The sequence below is a fragment of the Callithrix jacchus genome, chromosome 5 (assembly GCF_049354715.1).
Source record: "Callithrix jacchus isolate 240 chromosome 5, calJac240_pri, whole genome shotgun sequence".
Taxonomy (NCBI): Eukaryota; Metazoa; Chordata; class Mammalia; order Primates; family Cebidae; genus Callithrix; species Callithrix jacchus.
The window spans coordinates 117,620,873-117,641,528 of record NC_133506.1 but is presented as its reverse complement, the minus strand read 5'-3'; the positions used below and the strand labels follow the sequence as shown (position 1 = coordinate 117,641,528).

At 47.8% G+C, this 20,656-nt stretch overlaps 1 protein-coding gene across 1 annotated transcript in view; it reads right to left on the bottom strand.

Annotated features, from left to right (window-relative positions):
• LOC144582821 (uncharacterized) overlaps window positions 1-20,656 on the bottom strand; it is a 57,610-nt gene that overhangs the window by 10,259 nt on the left and 26,695 nt on the right. The window contains exon 4 of the mRNA XM_078375430.1: window positions 10,275-10,568. Coding sequence (XP_078231556.1) covers window positions 10,275-10,568 — 294 coding nt within the window. The remainder of the gene's footprint in view (window positions 1-10,274; window positions 10,569-20,656) is intronic.

The window sequence follows — 20,656 nt, the reverse complement described above, 5'->3', positions numbered from 1 at the left end:
CCCCCAGCCTGCAAAAGAAGACACTGAGGTCCGAAGGAATAAAGTGATTAGTCCAAGATCAGAGTAGCTATTAAAAGTGGCAAAGCAGGGCTGGAGAAGGAGCCCTTTATTCCAAGCGGAATGTTCTTTATCCCAAATTACCATGACCCTCCACCCCTCAAAACGTGTCTTTCTTATAAGCAAAATTAATCTCCAGAAAGACAGGTTTTTGGTGTTTTCTATGTTGGAAGTTTGGCGTTTCTTGAATTTCAAATTTGGGGAGGTGCATAAGAAAACTGGAGGTGAATATAGGGGCAGCTGGGCCAGGATTCCGAGGACAAATCCAGCCCCATCACTTCCAAGAAATGCCAACTCCTCACTTATGATCTCCCTAGCTGCGGGACCCTGGCCAAGTGCCATAGGCCCCAGGGGCGCAGATGAAGACCTATTGGACGGGGAAGTTGTGAAGTGTGAACAGTTTGTGAGAGAGGCTCAACCAACAGCTAAGAGAAGCCGTGGGTCACAGGACTGCCCCACAGCCCCCAGACGATGGTGTTAGGGCTGCCAGTCAGGCCACTCTCCTTCTTGGCCCAAATAGGGCCTCTTTGTTGCATTCTTGTGGGGCAAGAAAAGAGAGGCCTTGTTCTGGAACCAGCCCCTCAGAGACATCAGGGGCCTAGAAAGAGCAGGATAGGAGAAACCAGAGTCCCTCTTCCCCTTCCCCCATGGCAGAGATGCCATTTTATACTGCAGAGTCCTCTGAGAGGCATCTCTCCAAAGTTATTCCTAAAACAGAGGTGCCAGATAATCACCTGAGGGGGAGGAAGGGAAGAAGAGGGGGGACGGGCTGCTGGGACCAGGCAGCAAAGGACAGGCACCTACGATGGGGCAGACCATGACAGGGGTTCCTGCTAGGGTCTGCAGTCCCACGAGAGGTGCGTTTCCCAGCCGGGCTTGAGCTCTTGAGGATGCCTAATTACCCAGTGCACATCTGGAGCAGCTGCGCCCTCGGACACATTATTTCACTCCAACCCCTATTTTCATTCCGGAGGCTGAGTCATAAAAGACTCTAGAGGCAGAATAAAGTCGGGTCTGTGTGTGTCAGCATTCCTGTGTGTGAGTGTGTGTGTGGATATATGCACGACCGGGGCGACGTCTGTGCATCTCACTGTGATTGCCCAATGGATTCGCTAAAGTTAGGGGAAAAAATGGAGCAACATCAGGCGAATTCAACTGCGAACATACTGTCAGCCTCATTATCCGCCCATTTCAAGGGAAAGCATTTGGGTCTCAGAATTAGCCAGTTAATTGCCTCACTTCTTTGTTCACTTTAGGGCAGGAGAAACTATCTGTGTTCTATTAAAGCATTCCATATTTCAAAACTAAGATCTCCTCATTCTCAATTTTCTTTATTTCTGTCTTTATAACACTTGAGCACTCAGATCTGCCAGTCTCTCTCTCTCTCTCTCTGACACACACACACACACACACACACACACACACACACACACGGGTTTCATGCTTGAAAAATAACTCTTAGTTTCTGAATCTGCAAAATCTGTTGTCTTAACTCTTAAAGTTGAGGTAAGGATTAACAAACGTACTATGATGCAAAATGTGTCTAGCATTTAGCACAATACTGTGCACAGGCAGCATTTAGTAAACAGATGAAGGAAGAAGAGAAAAGAGAAGGAAAGCAGGAATGGGGAGTGGGGGTGAGTGGCAAAGAGGAAACCTGCTTTGTTCTCAGAGAACCAGCCTAGGACACAGGGTGTGTGTCTCAGCTGTATATGTATAATGTATTCTTTTGACCAGGAGCAATGTCTATAAAGGTAAGGCTCCTTGGGCCCCTTGGACCCCTTGGCCTGAAACTACCTTTTCAATAAGATACAGAGAACTGGGGCAATAATCTGGCTCATTTCAGGTTCAAACTCCCTGTAGCCTGAAGTATCTGGATCTCATAGGGGAAAGGTCTGGGAAGTGGTGGCTTGTATTTCTTTGGCTTTTCAAGGAGTCCTTTCCCTTTGCTGCAGTGAGCACAGTCCTGCCTTAAAAAATGGTTAGACAAGAAATAGGGGGCCAGGAAGCTGGAGTTAAACAGAACATCTGAGAAACACTTGAGGAAAACCAGGTCTTACCCATTTCCTCGGCAGCCGGGAGGAGGCCTTGAAGTTTTCCGTGCACTCTCCCCAGAGGACCAACACCCCACTAAAAGAAGTCACACGCTTTTGCCTGCTGGGGACTTTCATTCCACATTCAGCAATCATTTCCTAGCGCCTACTGTGTGCCGAGCACTGGGCTGAGCTTGGGGCTTCAGCAGGGCTGCACCCCACCAGTTGGCAGTGCTGATGTTGCAGCCGGCAAGAGGTCGTGGCTCCTAGAAACAAGTCCAGGGATGCAAGAAGGGGGACAAGCCTGCTGGGCAAGAACTTCTGGCCAATAGCAGCACTGCCTTTTCAGGGCCAAAGTCCTAGTGCAGGGGTGGAGCCAGAAGGTTGGAAGCACCCCCTTCCAATTGTCTATCAGAAAAAGGCCAACTCCACGGTGCGAATGCCCCAGTGCAAGGAGGGGTGAGGTCGGCAAATATGACCAGAGGCTCCCGACCCTCAGTCGGAAGATTCTGAGAACACCAATTAGCTTTCTTTAATTAGTAAAGTAGGGAGCAAATGAGCATATATTTCTTCTGCTCTGATTAAAAGCATTTAGGTCAGGTTTGCACAGCCAGGATTATCCAGTTTAAGCTGTCCCAAGAAGAAAATTGTTTATTTTTTTTCTTTTTCTTTTCAGGCATGGGTCTGAATACTGTTAGCCAACCATTGGCCTCTTGTCACCGACTGGAACTGCTGGGCAGCAGGTGGTGGTCGTGCAGACAGAGGCAACTGGAAATGAGCGAGTCTTTCCTGGGCCAAGTCACATTTGTGTGAAATGTGTAGACAACTGAGGAGCAGCCAGGAGGGCTTGGGTTTGGAGTGCAAATCTATGCGGAGAGGCAGGGTACAATTAGCCAGATAATCTCCAGTTCTCCTAATTTTTCTTAACAATCCTAGAAAAATAAAGTTTGTTTACTTCCTAGACCCCAAGGAAGCCTGATTTTTTCTCCTGGGAGATCTAGCTTGGTCAATTCACACAGATGGGGAGATGGCCAGGAAACTTAATAGGCTGGGGAAGAAGAGCTAGGTCCTTCTTTACTCTCTGCATCTAAACAAGCCACAACCCATGAGGCTGGGCATAATTAGGAGGTCCCCCAGGATACTCAGGGGTCATATGCTGTTCTTACAATCAAGATTACTAAAATATTAGGGAGCAAATCCTTCCCCTTTTAGTTCAGCAATTGGTATTCCACAGCCTCTAACCTTGGCTAAATCAGCCCCAAGAAGAGCTGGGGTGCCTGAGAAAATGGAATAAGTGAGTCAATAAGAGACACAAAGGAGCATTTATTGCCCAGTCCCCGTTCGCTTGGCTCACAGTCAGCTTTAGTTAGGAGGCTGTTTCCAGATAGTCTTCCCTTCCAGTAGTTCTGGTATGGTTTTTAGTCCTTGGGAAGCTGCTCAAGCCTGACTTCCTTCCATTGCTGGTCCCACCACTGGTCAGTCCAAGATCAGCTTTCCCCAGCAAAGCTCTTCCCACGTTCTCAGGCTCCCAGTTGCTGGGAAGGAAAGATTGACTCCTCTGGGAGCCCAGACCCTATAGGTAATGGTGGGGAGAGGACACTGCTATGGGAGTGTTTTTAAAGGTGGAAGTTGGCCTGGCAAAATGGAGATGTGAGCCAAGAGAAAAGGTGAAGAACTACATAAACTGGCTATATTTGGCCTTGGCATTTCCCAGACACCAGGTCCTTTGATCAATACAAACTGTAGTTTTGTGGGGTTTTTTATTTGTTGGTTTGTTTGTTTTTTGAGACATAGTTTCGCTGTTGTTACCCAGGCTGGAGTGCAATGGCATGATTTCAGCTCACTGCAACCTCCGCCTTCTGGGTTCAAGCAATTCTCCTGCCTCAGCCTCCCAAGTAGCTGGGACTACAGGCGCACACCACCATGCCCAGCTAATTTTTGTATTTTTAGTAGAGACGGGGTTTCACCATGTGGACCAGGATGGTCTCGATCTCTTGACCTCGTGATCCACCCGCCTCGGCCTCTCAAAGTGCTGGGATGTGGCACACCACACCCAGCCCAAACTGTAGTTCTTAACTTGGGGTCTGAAGAGTCTGAAACTCTCTGAAATTGTGGGATTTGGTGAGTACTACATAAGGGCATTTTTTTTTTTTCTGGGCAGAGGGGCAATATCGTTCATAAAAATTTAAACTATCATATCAGGGAGTGACCCCCCCAAAAGTGTTAAGAAGCTGTCATCTACCATTCTTTTACAATCAACCAAAAATGTAATGCAGAGGAAGGCATTGAAATAGACTTGGGTATCTGACAAGACCAAAGGACAAACAAGTTCTTGTTCCACAAGGTTGAATGGATACTGTCATCTGGACTTCCTGGAACACCAGGCACCAGCTCACAGGTGCTGGGAACTCTTGGACTGAGACCAGGCAGGCCTCAACACTCAGTCACTACATCTTCTGTACTTGCCTGTGCAGACAAGGAGTATGCAAGGTCTTTTTGTCTCTAATCAAAATGATATTGAGCTTTCATCCACTGGGACTTGGAACTTCTGCCATCTGCCACCTTGTCCTAAGCTATCTCATACTGAAAGAGAATTGAAAGTTTCTCTTTTTTTATTTTTATTTTTTTAAAGAGACAGGGGGTTCTCTATGTTGGTCAGGCTGGTCTCGAACTCCTGACCTTAAGTGATCCCTCCGCCTCGGCCTCCCAAATTGCTGGGATTACAGGCGTGAGCCATCGCGCCTGGCCCGAGAATTGAGTTTCAGGAACCAGTTCCCCTTTGCAAATGCCCTCCTCTAGGGGAAGAGCATTTGCAAATCTCCAGCTCGCACCGTTCCAGCCAGGCCTGAGGAACTGTGTCTGAGACCGCAGAGCCCAGAGACCTTCAGCGGGGGCCAACAGCTATGACCTTTGAGTTCTCTTGGCCGCTGGGCCACAAAAAGGGTGCAAGAGGCAGCTGGACAGGTAGATAGAAGTAGGCACAAAGAAAGGGGCCCTGGACGGCTGCCAGAGAAAAGACGAAGAATGACAAGGAGAGAAGTGAAATGGCTGGACAGGAGGCGGAACTGGAGCTCAGCAGGCAGGTGGAGTGGCCAAAACCCGCGTGCTAAGAAGAGCCCAGAGGGGCGGCAGAGGCGGCCAGGCGCGTCTCTGTTCCCCATCTTTACGCGGAGGTTAATGACCTCCTCAGCGCCCCCTCATCCCAAACCACCCAATTACAACTCCTCGGGCTCCTTAATGCTCTGATTAATTGGTTGGTTCGGGCGGATGCAGGTGCCCCTCTGCTAGGGACCTGGCGGGGTTTCGCTAGATCATTTGTTAACTGTGGGAAGGAAGGTCGCATCCGGGGAGAGGAAACCGAGGGATTGAAAAGGGGGTGAGCGGCGCTAGCGCAGGGGGCCAGGAGGGAGCAGATGAACTGTTCGTTAGGAGCAGTGAGGTAGTCGGGAGAGCTGAGATCCACAGACCCACTCCGTCTCTGAGCAGGAAATCGGGAAGAAGATGGTCACTCAGTAAGGGCAAGAGAGCCCGGCATGGCGTCCCGCCCCGGGCTCGGTCTCTTCGCGCTCCAGGATCCCGCTTGGGACGAGGCGCTGGGTCAGCGTTTAGAGCCACTCCTTGCGCTAATGGCTGGACATAGCCTCCCTACCCCACCTTATCCGACGGCGGAGGTTGAGTCTACAGGCCCTTGACGGTGAGGCAACGGAGGGCTCACCTGTGTAATTGCGGCCTCGCTTTAACCCTTAAGTGCCGCTTTCGGACGCCGAGGCTGGATTAAAAGCCTCGTTCCTAACCCTCTGCTCTGGGCCCCTCCTCCGGATTGCTGGGACTCTAAACTAGGCCCCTCCCCAGGCTTCCAGGTTTCCTCCTTGGGGCGCTAGCCCGCTGCTGGGCTGTCAGCGGGAGGGAGTTGAAGGCGCGCGGAATCCCGAGGTGCCGCTGACTCTCCTCGGAACGCCGACTCCACCGCTCCCGCTTGGCCACCTCCCTGTCGGGCAAACTTTCTACTCTCCTGCTCACAGCAGGGACTAGTCGCGGAGCCGCTCAGCAGCTTGCACAGAGATCTTCATTCTGCGCCCTGCCCCAGGACACAGGTGCAGATCTCCAGCGGAGCACTGTGGAGTGCGCGCCCTCGAGCACTAGGAAATCCTAGATGGAGGACCTGGGTCCATTCCACGCAGTCCCGGGCAAGTCCACAGCGGAGGGACTCAGCGGTCTCCAATCCCTGGTCACAATTTCCGAGGCGACCACTCCACCCCCCGCGAGACCTGGTCCCACGGAGCTGTCCCCCCAGGAGCCGCAGCGGGAATAACAAGACACTCAGCCCCCAGGAGGAGTCCAGAAGCGAGAAAGTTGCCTCGGAGAGCCAAGTTCCCTTTGGTTTACTTCGAAACCCAGGAGCTCGGGTCCCTGGACCAAGGAGTGAACAGACTGAGGAAGAGGTAAGAGGATGTTTTAAAGAGAAAAAAATCTAGACTCTCTCCTCTTTTATTGTTTTAAAGCATGAGGCATTTGGGCACTGACTTCTCTGCCCTTAAAGAAGTTTCCGGCATTCTGGCCAGTCTTTGCGTGTCTGCACCCAGCGCCGCAACAATTTAAGGGGGAACTTTCCTGGGCAGTTGAGACTTGAGAGTTCATGATTTTCTTTTAAAAAATAATTACTGTTACTTAAAATCTGGGTTATTTTGGACTAAGCCCCCACCTTCACTCCAACCAAAATTCGGCCTTTAAAGGTGCTAGGGAGTACTTCAAAAGAGGAGGGCTGTGGAGGAAGCGACTCAGACGGTCCTAAGAGGGGCGCTGGGGTAGGAGTGGGGGCTTAGCCTTAATGATCTCTGCAAGTTAAATGCCATTACTCCTATAACTGCAGCTGGGGAAAGGGCAGGAGGAGGTAAGGGTAGAAAGTGGGCTGAGGGTGTCCACGTTGGCATCTTCTTGAGAAAGGAGGCACTGAATTCTGGGCGAGTTGCTTTTGCCCTTCGCTTTACAGTGGTGCGAAGAAACACTGCCACCAGCGTGTTTTTAAAGGTGAAGGATGACCTTATAAGCACTGAGACCAGCTAAAGAAAACAAAAGTAAAGACCCACACTTGGTCTCAACATTTTCCAAATACAAACTTCTCTGATTAATCCAAATAGTTCTCAACCTGAGGTTCAAGGAATTTGAAATCCTCTGAAATTGTGGGATTTCACAGTTCTACAAGAAAGTCAGATGTCACTTTCTGAGAAGCCCTGGCAGGGGAAGGACGCAAGAGGAGGTATATGGGGAAAGCAGGTGAGAGGTCCCAGATCCAGCCCTCTAGACCTTAAGTGCTGGACCCCCAAGTTCTGAAACTCAAGCTGACCCCATCTACACATTGCCAAACTGAAATGGAAAGTTACAAGGCAATCAAGGAGATAACTTTTCTTTACAGTTTTATGGATGAGTTTGGGTGTCTAAGCAGATTACCAATCTGGGTGTTTTCATTTCTTTTTTTCTTTTTTTCAACTATTCCTGATTTTTGCCCAGAGTGGTTTCTGGAGCCCTTGGGGCAGTTAGGCAAGAGAGGGACTCGGACCTCCAGTCCTTTGATCTTGCCTTTAGTTGTTGAAGAGCCCAGGGTTCCCCACTGGCAGGCAGAGTCAGAACCAAGTCCCTCCTAGGCCTTGTCCAACCCCCCAGCCCTCAGGACTCCTTTCCCTGAGCCCAGGCCTCGGCGGAGCTGCAGACCCCTCCACATCTGGCCACTGGAATAATGATGGCTTTTTTTTTTTGAAATGGAGTCTTGCTCTGTCACCCAGGTTGGAGTGCAATGGCATGGTCTTGGCTCACTGCAACCTCTGCCTCCTGGATTCAAGTGATTCTCCTGCCTCAGCCTCCTGAGTAGCTGGGATTACAGGTGCCTGCCACCATGCCTGGCTAATTTTTGTATTTTTAGTAGAGGCAGGGTTTCACCATGTTGGCCAGGCCGGTCTAGAACTCCTGACATTGTGATCCACCCTCTTCAGCCTCCCAAAGTGCTGGGATTACAGGAGTGAGCCACCGCGCCTGGCCAATGATGGCACTTTTGTCTTCTATTTTTGAAAACTGCAGAAGCCCCAAATCCTTAGTCCCTCTTGAGGAAGGAGGTACTGGTGGGGGATTGTGGAATCAAATATCCTCTAAGCCTGTGAGGACAGGGTCTATCAGGATGGCTTGCTGTGAATTACAGTTCTGGGTGCTGCCTGGATGGGTCAAATATTTTCTCCTTTCCCTCCTCATTCCTACCCTCCAAGCCCAGAAGAGTCACAGATTTCTTGTTTGGAGAGAGAGAGAGAGAGAGAGAGAAAGGGCAAAACCTGGGAGTAAAAGGGAGATGAGGGAGAAGAAAATAAGGGAGAGGAACCAATAGACTAAAACAAGCAAACTCTCTAGCCCAACAGCACTTTAAGCTTGACTTTTAATCCTGCCAGCAAAAAAGAAGTTGGAGGTACCGTGAGTGGGATGTGAAGTTCCCAACCCAACAGATTCAGTGCCTTCTGAGATGGTGAGAACCCCGTGTGTTGTGGGTGTGGGAGGAATGTCCTGGGTCTTTCAAGTTGCAGTGTGAGAGAGTGAGGCTCTTTCTAAGGGTCTCTGAGGTCTCCCACAACACCTTGCTTGGGCTAGCAAAGCCTTTCCTTGCATTTCTTCTGGGGCAGTGTGTATGTGTATACCTGTGTAAGGTGGTGTTCTAAACCATGGCAGGTGAGCAGTTCTCACATGGAGCCAAGGGCTATATGTTTGGGGGTGGAGGAGGCTTCATCCCTTCTGGACTAGGGAAATGGGGAGGCCTCTTTAGACTTGGAGCCAAGTGCACCAGACTTCAGGGAAAGAGATGAGCTGCAGCTCCAAAAGGGGATTTGGAGGGAAGGTCATATTAGGAAAGGCCGGGGACTTGCTTCCTCAAAGGGTTAGGGAAGCGCACTGATAAAAGAGAACTTTCACTCAAGTCCTCTGCATTAAGGCATCTTTGTGCTTCCATTTGTACTGGAAAGCACAGTGCTGGGCAGTCAGTTGCACATTCTGCATGTGGTATGTGGAACATGTGAAATATACCATGCAATGTTATATTATAACCTCCTACTTTGGGAGGGGGAGGCATATAGGTGAAAATACGAATTTCCCTTCTGCTGCCTTTATTATTGAGCACAATTGGGAGCACATAATTTCATGTCTCTTTCGCATGTCTGTATAAATCCTAAATCTTTAAACGGTGCTTAACTACTCCGATAGGCGCAGTTGCTGTCATGTAAGATTCCTAGTTGATTCCTGAGGGTTACTAATTCCTCCCAGATTCCATATACCCATGATGCACGATGCACACCCCTTTATGCTTGCTTCTCTCTACATGCCTTTTCAAAGGCGAATCATTTTTGTATTGACCCATGAGTCAGTCCATACAGTTTGAAATCCTTTGGATGCCGTCTGCCCACTCCCAGAAACAACAGGCCCCTCCATAAAAATGCACATGCCGCGTTTTTGTGAGTGCGAGTTTCAAATAAGATGGCGGCGCCTGGCATTCCTTAGATTCAGATACTCGCTCTCCCAGACAGGAGGCTGCTCGCAGTCCATAAGGGAAGAAAACCTATGCGGCCCCCAAAGGCCAAAGCAAGAGACTCCCCCAAGTATTCTGCCCCCTCCACGCCAGCAGGCAGCTAGAGAGAGCGCGCAGGAGAGCTGATTCTGCACCTTGAGGACCTGGGGGCTTCCGTCTAGACCAAGAGTTCCAGGCCAATTTCTAATTTCCATCAGGAAAAGTGGCCTTTCTTCCTTCCCAAACGATTCCCCACACCCAAGGCCTCTCACGGCAGCTGGTCCTCGCCTCCCTCACCGCAACCACCTGGAATCCGGGGTTGTGAGCAGGGGGCCCAGGAGGGCCTCAGACTGGGCGGGGCACTACGCACCCGGCTCTGGGGAGCCAGGGTTTCCGGTAGAATGAGAGGAGGCGACCGACCCCCTTCCCCCATACACACACCTTCTCTTGGAGAGGTAGGGTCGGATGCAAGTGGACAGGGAGTCCCCACCCGGGAAGCTGGATCGGTCTGGAGATCAAGGTTAAGCCGGTGGCCTGGAGTAGCCCGCGCCTGCCGCTGCCGGTCGGTCCCAAAAGCTCGGGCCACGGGGCTGCCCAGCTAAGAGGGGGCCCCCAGCTGCGAGAGGAAGGGCTGCGCCCGCCTCACCTACCTCTCGGAACCGAGCCGTCCTCCGCATTTTCGTAGACTGCAGGAGCCCAGGGCTTCTGGGACTCAGGTGACGGCGCCCAAGGCGAGGGATGAGGCGGCTCCAGGTCGCCGCCCGCAGCCTCCGCTTCTGTGAGGCCTCTCGGGGCAGTGTCTGTGTCTGGGGCAGCGACGCCGACGGCGCTGCGGGCGCGGAGGGGCTCCTGCGTCCTGCGTCCCCCTGGCGCCGGTGAGTGGGGGGGGGGAGGAGGGCAGGGTCCAGGAGAGGGATTGGCGCGAGCGCTTCCTGCCTCCGCGTCTGCCCGGGCGGGGCTCGGCCGACTCACCTGCCCCCCGCCCGTGGCGCCGTCGGATCCCAGAGAGGCTGGTGCGGGGATGGGCCTGGCGCACGGCGGAAAGGGTAGAGGCGCCCAGGAGCAGCGCCCAGACGGCCGGAGAGAGGGACAAGAGATCGAGAAAAAGGAGAGAGAGAGAGAGAGAGAGAGAGAGAGAGAGAGAGGAGAGAGACTGAGAATAACAGGCAAGAGAGCAGCAAATCCAAGGGCGCACCCAGAGAAGCCATCAAATGCAGAAATAGACAAAAGAGACAGAGGAGAAAGCCCAATCCCAGGGACTGAAAGAAGCCATGGGCGTCTGAAGCGAGCGACAACTTATCCTTGGGAGTTGGAAATGTGAGAGGGAGGGGCGAGGCCTAAGGAGTCTGAGAAGGGGAGGGGGCGCTCACAACCTGGGCGGGAGGCGACTGATCCACGTGGAGGGCTCTGAATCCGGAGAAGGAGAGCGCCGGACTCCCGCCCACCTCCGGCCCAGCAGCAGCCCCGCGACTTCCTGCCGTCCTCGGAAACCTAGCGGCTGCTTCCAGGGGTTGTCCCACTGGAATGGCTGCACTAGACTGAAGGCTGTCCCTCTACCTGCCTCCTTTCTTCTGTTCGCTGGGCATGGGTTCCTCGCTGTTCTGTGAACCCAGAGGGAACGACCTTGGCCAAGGTCACAGAAGGAGCTTTAAAGTTTCACTTTCCGTCCTAGCCCTCGGGACGCCTTTGCATTGTGGCCCTTTGGGTCATTAGTGTGTTATCCTGGAACTGCAGGCTCTTCTTTTTATTTCTGCGACCCAAATAGAGGTTCCAATCTCCCTACAATCAGTGAAACTATGACAAACAGTGGCACTCTTGGCTGGCTGGTCTCTAAGGAGTGGCCCCCCTGCCTGACCTCAGCCCTGAGACCCTGCTCCCTCCTCAGCTTGCATGGGACTGGGGACACCCCCTCCCCCAACCCCCCCCCCCCCACACACACACACAATCCAGTCAGGTGGTTGTCCAGGGAGCAGGCAGAGGCGTGCCTGAGATCTGTGTCCTAAGCCTGGCTCTACCACTGACTTGTGGGACTTCAGCCCCCACCCCTTCTCCTTTTTAGGCCTCAGTTTTTTTCCTTTGTAAAATGGGCAGAGTGATTTTACGGCTTGAGAAGTGTTGAAATATCTAACTGTAATTGTGGATTTGTCTAGTTCTCCTTTCTATTCTATTATTTTGGGTGCTTCATGTATTTTTGAAGCTGTTATTAGGTGTGTTCCACATTTAGGATGGATGTGTCTTTTTTTTTTTTTGAGGTGGAGTCTCGCTCTGTTGCCCAGGCTGGAGTGCAATGGTGCAATCTTGGCTCACTGCACCCTCTGCCTCCTGATATTAAGCAACTCTCCTGCCTCAGCCTCCAGAGTAGCTGGGACCACAGTGTGTGCCACCACGCCCATCTAATGTTTGTATTTTTAGTACAGACAAGGTTTCACCATGTTGGCCAGGATAGTCTTGAACTCCTGACCTCAGGTGATCCACCTGCCTTGGCCTCCCAAAGTGCTGGGATTACAGGCGTGAGCCACGGCTCCCAGCCATGACGGGTCTTCTTATGCTTGGCTTCTGCAGCCTCCTCCCATTTGCAGGTTCTGTTGAGCTTGACCTACTAAGAGGAAAATACATCCAAATGGGAATTTTATTATATATCCACTTAAACATGAATATAGAAATATGACAAAACTAAATTTTGCTTCCAAAATTTTTCTGTTTGGGCCTATTTTTCTACTTTTTCTTCACTTTTTATTGGCATATAGTATACATACAGTAAAGAAACTAACATTAAACCTCTGGCTCAGTATATTTTTGCATTGATACCCATCTGTGTAACCATCACCTAGATAAAGATGTTTCCAGCTTACCAGAAGGCCCCCTTGTAACTCCTTCCAATCAGTAGCCCTCTGGTCAATTTCTCCATACCTCCTAACAATTATTCTGCTTTCTTTCACCATAGATTAGTTTTGTCTAATCCTTCAACTTCATATAAACATGAGTATGTATTTTTTTGTTTGGCCTCATCTGCTCAATATTACTTGTGTGGAACTAATCCATGGTGTTGTATATGGCAGTAGTTCATTCGTTTTATTATTGCGTCGTATTAATTGTATGACTATATTACAATGTATTTAACCCGTTTGGCTCTTGGTGGACTTTAGGGTTGTTTTCAGTTTGGAGCTATTATGAAAAAGCTGTTATGAACATTACATCTGTGTCTTTTGTTGGATGCCTGCACTTGGAAACCCAGGAGTGGAAATGGTGGAGAACAAAGTAGGAATATGCTTATGTTTGCTAAATAATGACAGCTTTCCAAAGTGAGTGCCCAGTTTACACTCCCACTAGTAATGTGTGAGATCCATAGAAAAGTAAGCTTTACAAAAAATAAGAATAACTTTGGGAGGCCGAGGCGGTTGGATCACGAGGTCAAGAGATCAAGACCATCCTGGTCAACATGGTGAAACCCCGTCTCTACTAAAAATACAAAAAATTAGCTGGGCACGGTGGCACGTGCCTGTAATCCCAGCTACTCAGGAGGCTGAGGCAGGAGAATTGCCTGAACCCAGGAGGCGGAGGTTGCGGTGAGCTGAGATCGCGCCGTTGCACTCCAGCCTGGGTAACAAGAGCGAAACTCCGTCTCAAAAAAATAAATAAATAAATAAGAATAAATAACAGAGAGGACCCAGTCGTTGCATATCCTCACCAACAGCTGCCACTGTCTATCTTTTCATTCTGGTGGGTTGATGGTAATCTTGCAATGGGGTTTTTTGCTTGTTTGCTTTTTGGGTTTTTTTGTACATTTAAAAAATTGTGGTTAAAAACACATAATAAATGTTACTGTCTTAACCTTTTTTAAGTGTACAGTTCAGTATGTTAAGCACCTTCACACTGTGGTGCCACAGATCTCTAGAATGTTTTCAGCTTTCAGAATGGGGCTCAATACCCACTGAGTAAAAACTGGCCCCATCCCCCAGTTCCTGGCAATTATCATTTTACTTTGTTTCTATAAGTTTGAATCTTTAGATACCCCATATAAGTGGAATCATACTGTATTTGTCTTTTTCTGACTGATTTGTTTCACTTTGCATGTCTTCAAGTTTCATCCACATTGTAGCATGTGACAGGATTTCTTTAATTTTTTAAGACTAAATAATATTCCATTATATTTATATACCACATTTTGCTTATCCATTCATCCATTGATGTTCATTTGCTGTTGTGAACAGTGCTGCAATGAATATGGATGTGCAAGTATCTCCTCAAGCTCTCTCCTGCTTTTAGTTCCTTTGGGTATATGTTAAGAAGTAGTATTGGCCAGGCATAGTGGCTCAGGCCTGTAATTCTAGTACTTTGGGAGGCTGAGGTGGATCACCTGAGGTTAAGAGTTCAAGACCAGCCCGGCCAATATGGTGAAACCCCATCTCTACTAAAAATACAAAATTAGCCAACTGTGGTGGCAGGCACCAGTAATCCCAGCTACTCAGAAGGCTGATGTAGGAGAACTGCTTGAGCCTGGGAGGCGGAGGTTGCAGTGAGCTGAGATTGCATCATTGCACTCTAACCTGGGCAACAAGAGCAAAACTCCATCTCAAAAAAAAGTAGTTTTGTTGTGTCATATGGTAATCCTATTTTTTTTTTTTTTTCTTTTTTGAGACGGAGTTTTGCTCTTGTTGCCCAGGTGGGAGTATAATGGTGCCATCTCAGCTTACCGCAACCTCCGCCTCCTGGGTTCAAGTGATTCCCCTGTCTCAGCCTCCTGAGTAGCTGGGATTACAGGCATCCACCACCATGTTCAGCTAATTTTTTGTATTTTTCTTTTTTAACTAGAGATAGAGTTTCTCCATGTTGGCCAGGCTGGTCTCCAACTCCCGACCTCAGGTGATCCACCCGCCTCGGCCTCCCAAAGTGCTGGGATTAGAGGTGTGAGCCACCATACCTAGCCAGTAAACCTATTTTTAATCTTTTTTTTTTTTTTTTGAGAGGGGTCTCGCTCTGTCACCAGGCTGGAGTGCAATGACGTGATCTCAGCTCACTGCAACCTTCACCTGCTGGGTTCAAGCAATTCTCTTACTTCAGCCTCGTGAGTAGCTGGGAGCACAGGCATCCACTACCATGCCCAGCTATTTTTTGTATTTTTAGTAGAGACGGGGTTTCACCATGTTGGCCAAGATGGTCTTGATCTCTTGACTTTGTCATCCACCCACCTCTGCCTCCCAAAGTGCTGGGACTACAGGCATGAGCTGCCGTGCCTGGCCCTATTTTTAATTTTTTTGAGAAAACTCCATACTGTTTTCCATAAAGCATGCACCATTTTACAGTCCCACCGACAGTGCACAGAGTTCAAATTTCTCTACATCCTTGTCAGCACCTATTAATTTTTGTTTTGTTTTGTTTTTTGATAGTGGCTATCCTAATGGGTGTGAGGTAATGTTTCACTGTAGTTTTTTGTTCTTTGGCCCCCCCTTTTTTTTTTAAAGATAGGGTCTCTCTGTGGCCTGGGCTGGAGTACAGTGGCACAATTATAGCTCACCTTGAACTTCTGGCCTTGAACTTCTGCATTCAAGTGATCCTCCCACCTCAGCCTCCCGAGTAGCTGGATGACAGGCATGTGCCATGACTCCCAGCTCATTTAAAAAATCCACTGGATTACAGGCATCAGCCTCCATGCACAGCTGTGGGAAGAGTTTTGATATGAACTCAATTTCTTTACATATGTAAGACTATTCAGATTGTATTACTTCTTGGGAAAGCTTTTTTGTGTCTTCCAATAAATTTGTTGGCTGGGCATGGTGGCTTACACCTGTAATCCCAGCACTTTGGGAGGCCGAGGCAGGCGGATCACCTGAGGTTGGTAGTTCAAGACCAACCTGACCAACATGAAGAAACCCGTCTCTACTAAAAATACAAAATTAGCCTGGCATGCTGGCACATGCCTATAATCCCAGCTATGTGGGAGGCTAAGGCAGGAGAATTACTTGAACCCAGGAGGTGGAGGTTGTGGTGAGCTGAGATCATGCCATTGCACTCCAGTCTGGGCAACAAGAGCTAAACTCCATCTCAAAAATAAAATAAAATAAAATAAAATAAATTTGTTAATGTATTCCATGCTGTTGAATATATTTGCTATTCAGAAGTTTTGGCTATTGTTGTTATTGATTTCTTTTTTCTTTTTTTTTTTTGAGACGGAGTTTCACTCGTTACCCAGGCTGGAGTGCAATGGCGCGATCTCGGCTCACTGCAACCTCCGCCTCCTGGGTTCAGGAAATTCTCCTGCCTCAGCCTCCTGAGTAGCTGGGATTACAGGCGTGAGCCACCATGCCCGGCCTAATTTCTAATATTCCCTTAGTATCCTTTTAATGTCTCTACGATCTGTAGTGATGCTCATCCATTCCTGATAACGGTAATTTGTGTTTACTCTTTTTCCCTTGATCACTCTGCCTTTAAAACTGGCTGGTTTCACATTTTATATTTCAGTGATTTTGGCTGTTTATACATTTTATATTTCAGTGATTTTCACTCATCTATATTATTTCCTTCCTTCTGCTTATTTTGAGTTTAATTTTCTCTTTTATTTTTTTCTACCTTTTTAAGGTGCAAGCTTAAAGTATCACTGCTAGACCTTTTTTCTCTTCTAATGTAAGTATTTAATGTCCCTGTAAGCCCTTCCTTAACTGCATTCACACATTGAGACATGTGGTATTGTTCAATTTCTGTTAGTTCAAAATATTTTCTAATTTTATTTGTGCTTTCTTATTTGATCTATGGGTATTTAAGATTGTGTTGTTTCATTTCCAGAAGTGTTGGCTATTGTTGTTATTGATTTTCAGTTTACTTCTGTTCTGGTCAGGGAACACGCTCTGTGTAATTTTGATCCTTTTCAGTTTCTTGAGAATTAATTTATGGCTCAGATTATGGTCTATCTTGGTGAATGTTCCATGCGCAGTTGAAAAGAATGTGCATTCTGCTGTTGCTGAGTGGAATATCTGTAAAGATCAATAAGGTCAAAGTATTTGATGTTGTTCAAAACCTCCTATATACTTACTGATTTTCTTTTTACTTCAGTTACCAAGTGAGGATGTTGAAATATTCAACTATAATTTGTGGATTTCTCCTTTCAATACTATCATTTTTTGGTACTTCATGTATTTTTGAAGCTCTATTATTAGGTATGTACAACATTTAGGATTGTACCCAGCTATGCAAAACACATCCATTAACAAAAATTATCAGTCATTCATTTATTGATCTTCTCACACCATCTAACATCTTGCTTCAGGAGGCTGAGAGGATGGTTTGAGTTCAGGAGTTTGAGGCTGCAGTGTGCTATGACTGTGCTTGTGAATAACCACTGGACTCCATCTGAGGCGACACAGTAAGACCCTGTCCTTTTAAAAAATTAATTTCCTCTGAGAAGGAGTCCTCAGTCTAACATCATAACTGTGTTTCTGGAGAGAGCTGGATGCAGTTAAGGTTTTGCTTGCAAAGACTGTGTGCAATGGCAGGTCTGCTGGGGGTCCCCTGGGATAAAAGTATATTGTGTCCATTCAGTGGTAAAGACAAACTGGCTGGAATGGGAACTTAACAGAAAAAATTAGCCCAAATATGATAGCAAGGCATTTGCCAGTTGCTGACTGGAGGGAGGCAGTAATTTTAGTAATATAGAAGCTGGTCTGTTTTTTACTCATAGCACTTCCAACACTAAATATATGGGTTTTCCCCCCATGCCAGTGGATATGGTTTGACTGTATCCCCACTCAAATCTCATCTTGAATTGTAATTCCCACAATTCGCACATGTCATGGGAGGAACCCGGTGGGAGGTAATTGAATCATGGGGGCGGGTCTTTCCCATGCTATTCTCATAGTGAATAAGTCTCACAAGATCTGATGGTTTTAAAAATGGGAGTTTCCCTGCACAAGCTCTCTTTCTCTTGCCTGCTGCCATCCATGTAAGATGTGACTTGCTCCTTTTTGCCTTCTGCCATGATTGTGAGGCCTCCTCAGCCATATGGAACTATAAATCCGTTAAACTTCTTTTTCTTTCTAGTCTCAGGTATATCTTTATCAGCAGCATGAAAATGGCATAATACACCAACCAATTCTCCAAGGCAAATCAGTAATTCTTTTTTCTTTTTTTGAGATGGAGTCACACTCTATTGTCTAGGCTACACTGCAGTGGCACAGTCTTGGCTCACCGCAACCTCTGTCTCCTGGGTTCAAGTGATTCCCCTGCCTCAGCCTCCTGAGTAGCTGGGATCACAAGTGTGAGCCACCATGCCCAGCTAATTTTTATATATATATTTTTTAGTAGAAATGGGATTCTACCATGTTGGCCAGGCTGGTCTCAAACTCCTGACCTCAAGTGATCCACCCACCTTGGCCTCCCAAAGTGTTGGGATTATAGGCATGAGCCACTGCACCTGGCCTAAAGTTAATTCAGAACTTATGTTGTACAGGTGCAAAAGCCAAAGAGACTGTCCCTCTCCCTTTAAAGATCTTTTTATTGTGGTTTTTAGAGTAAATTTTAGATTTGCAATTGGGTTAAATCATGACCCTCTGTTAGGGTTTTTGCTTCCTCTTCCTGAATAAAAGGGGTGTGTGTGTGTGTCTGGGGGAAGTTACAGGATGTACTTCAAGGGGAGGGATCCTGTCTTCCCTGCTCACATTTATGTTTATTCTTCTGGAGAGTCCCAAATCAGTACCCTCATGGTTAGGGGCTGCTTTCATGGCAATTGTTATTTGATTTGATTTAGGGACCTTGGACTTAAGTTGGATTTTTTTTTTTTTTGAAACAGGGTCTTGCTCTGTCTCACAGGTTAGAGTACAATGGTATGATGTTGGCTTACTGCAGCCTCAACCTCATCGGCTCAAGAGAGCCTTCCATCTCAGCCTCCAGAGTATCTGGGACTATAGGCATTCAACATCACACCCAGCTGTTTTTGTATTTTTTGTACAGATGGAGTTTTGCCATATTGCCCAGGCTGGTGGATTTTTTATTGTTATTTTTATTTTTATTTTTTTTGAGACAGGGTCTTACTCTGTTGCCCAGGCTGGAGTGCAGAGGCATGATCTTGGTTCATTCCAACTTCTGCCTCCTGGGTTCAAGTGATTTTCGTGCCTCAGCTTCCCAAGTACAGCTGGGACTACAGGGGCACACCACCACATCTGGCTAATTTTTGTATTTTTGGTAGAGATGGGGTTTTGCCGTGTTGGCCAGGCTGGTCTTGAACTGCTGACCTCAAGTAATCTGCCCACCTTGGCCTCCCAAGTGCTGGGATTACAGGTGCAGGAGTGAGCTATTGCACCCAACCCCTGGATTTTTTAAAAGACAGGGTCTCACTCTGTCACCCAGGCTGGAGTGCAGTGGCACAATCATGGCTCCCTGCAGCCTTGACCTCAAGCAATCCTTCCACCTCAGCCCCCAAGTAGCTGGGACTACAGGTACATGCCACCATACCTGGCTAATTTTTAAATATTTTGTATAGAGGAAGTCTTACTATGTTTCCCAGGCTGATGTTGAACTCCTAGGCTCAAGCAATTCTCCCACCTCAGCCTCCGAAAGCATTAGGATTATAGGCATGAACATGGCATCTTGCCTTGAGTTGGATTGAATGACTCCCTTGATATGTTGATAAGCTGCAGCACTTAATCAAACCCAGCTTCTTTCTGGGTCGGTTTTATAGTTGTCTGGCAGAGTGAAGATGGTGTCCTCTGACCCTTTAAGAGAAATGGGGTAAAGCATTCTGGCCTAGTTTTCATAAGGGTTCATGCCATGGCGTGCTATGAGTGTTTTTATCTTTAATACTGGTGACTGCTCTTCCTCACAGGAGCAACCACCAATACAGCAACCACTGTATTGCACAGGGTACCAGCCTTTTTCCTGTACACTCTATAGAACATAGGCTAATGCCTGGTTGGGACACACAACCAATAGTCACAAAGTAATAAGTGTCTTGCCCTTGAGTCTAGGATCAGCCATGGTTTATGCCAGAATCAACATATACAATTCAATCTGAGATGCACAGATAGGTCCAGACATGGCTCACATTTTAGGGTCGCTTTAAGGACATCCTCAATTCCATACTTCTGTCTCAAAATGCCTATTATAGAAACTTTCAGTTTAGGTCAGTTACATCTATAACAGAGATTTAGTAGTACTCAGCAAATGTGGAACAAATCAGCACAGCTCAAAGTGTAAGCTTGCCAGTAGGCAGCAGAATCAATAGCCAGCCAAAGAGAGAGGAGAGAGACCCCTGATGGTGGGTGACTATCATCTATGGCATGCTGTTCTCTGTGCCAGTTGTCTTCTGATTGCCCTACAGGGGAAGGGATCAAATCTCTACCCCGGATTTGGTTTAGATGTCAAGACTGATGATGACACACACACACATACACACACGGGGTTTGGAAAAGCTTATTAATCATATAATGAGGTTTTCTGTGCAGAACAGGGAAGGCTCTTAAGCAGACCTAAAAATGGAAAGAACTCTCCTTGAGAACAAAGAGCGGCAAGTGGCCCGGGGTTTTGTCGTTAGGGAGTAAAGCTGGAGTGAGGGTTCTGATGCGCAGGCCAGGGTTTTGTGATTTGAATTTCTTTACTGGTGCAAGGGAGGAGAGTACCCTGGCATTATCATTATTATCATTGTTATTATTATTATTTTGGAGACAGAGTCTCACTCTGTTGCCCAGGCTGAAGTGCAGTGATGTAATCTTGGTTCACTGCAACCTCCGCCTCCCAAGTTCAAGCAATTCTCGTACCTCAGCCTCCCAAGTAGCTGGGATTACAGGCATGTGCCACCATGCCCAGCTAATTTTATATTTTTAGTAGAGATAGGGTTTCGCCATGTTGGTTAGGCTGGCCTCAAACTCCTGACCTCAGGTGATCCATTCACCTGGGTCTCCCAAAGTGCTGGGATTATAGGCTGAGCCACCATGCGCAGCTTCTGCTTTTATTATTGGCTTGCCCAGGTATTGGGTAAAAGGGAAAGGAGGAGTGGGTGTGGGGGCTTGAAAACTGAGTAGCTGAACATCAAAAATGGAATCAAATA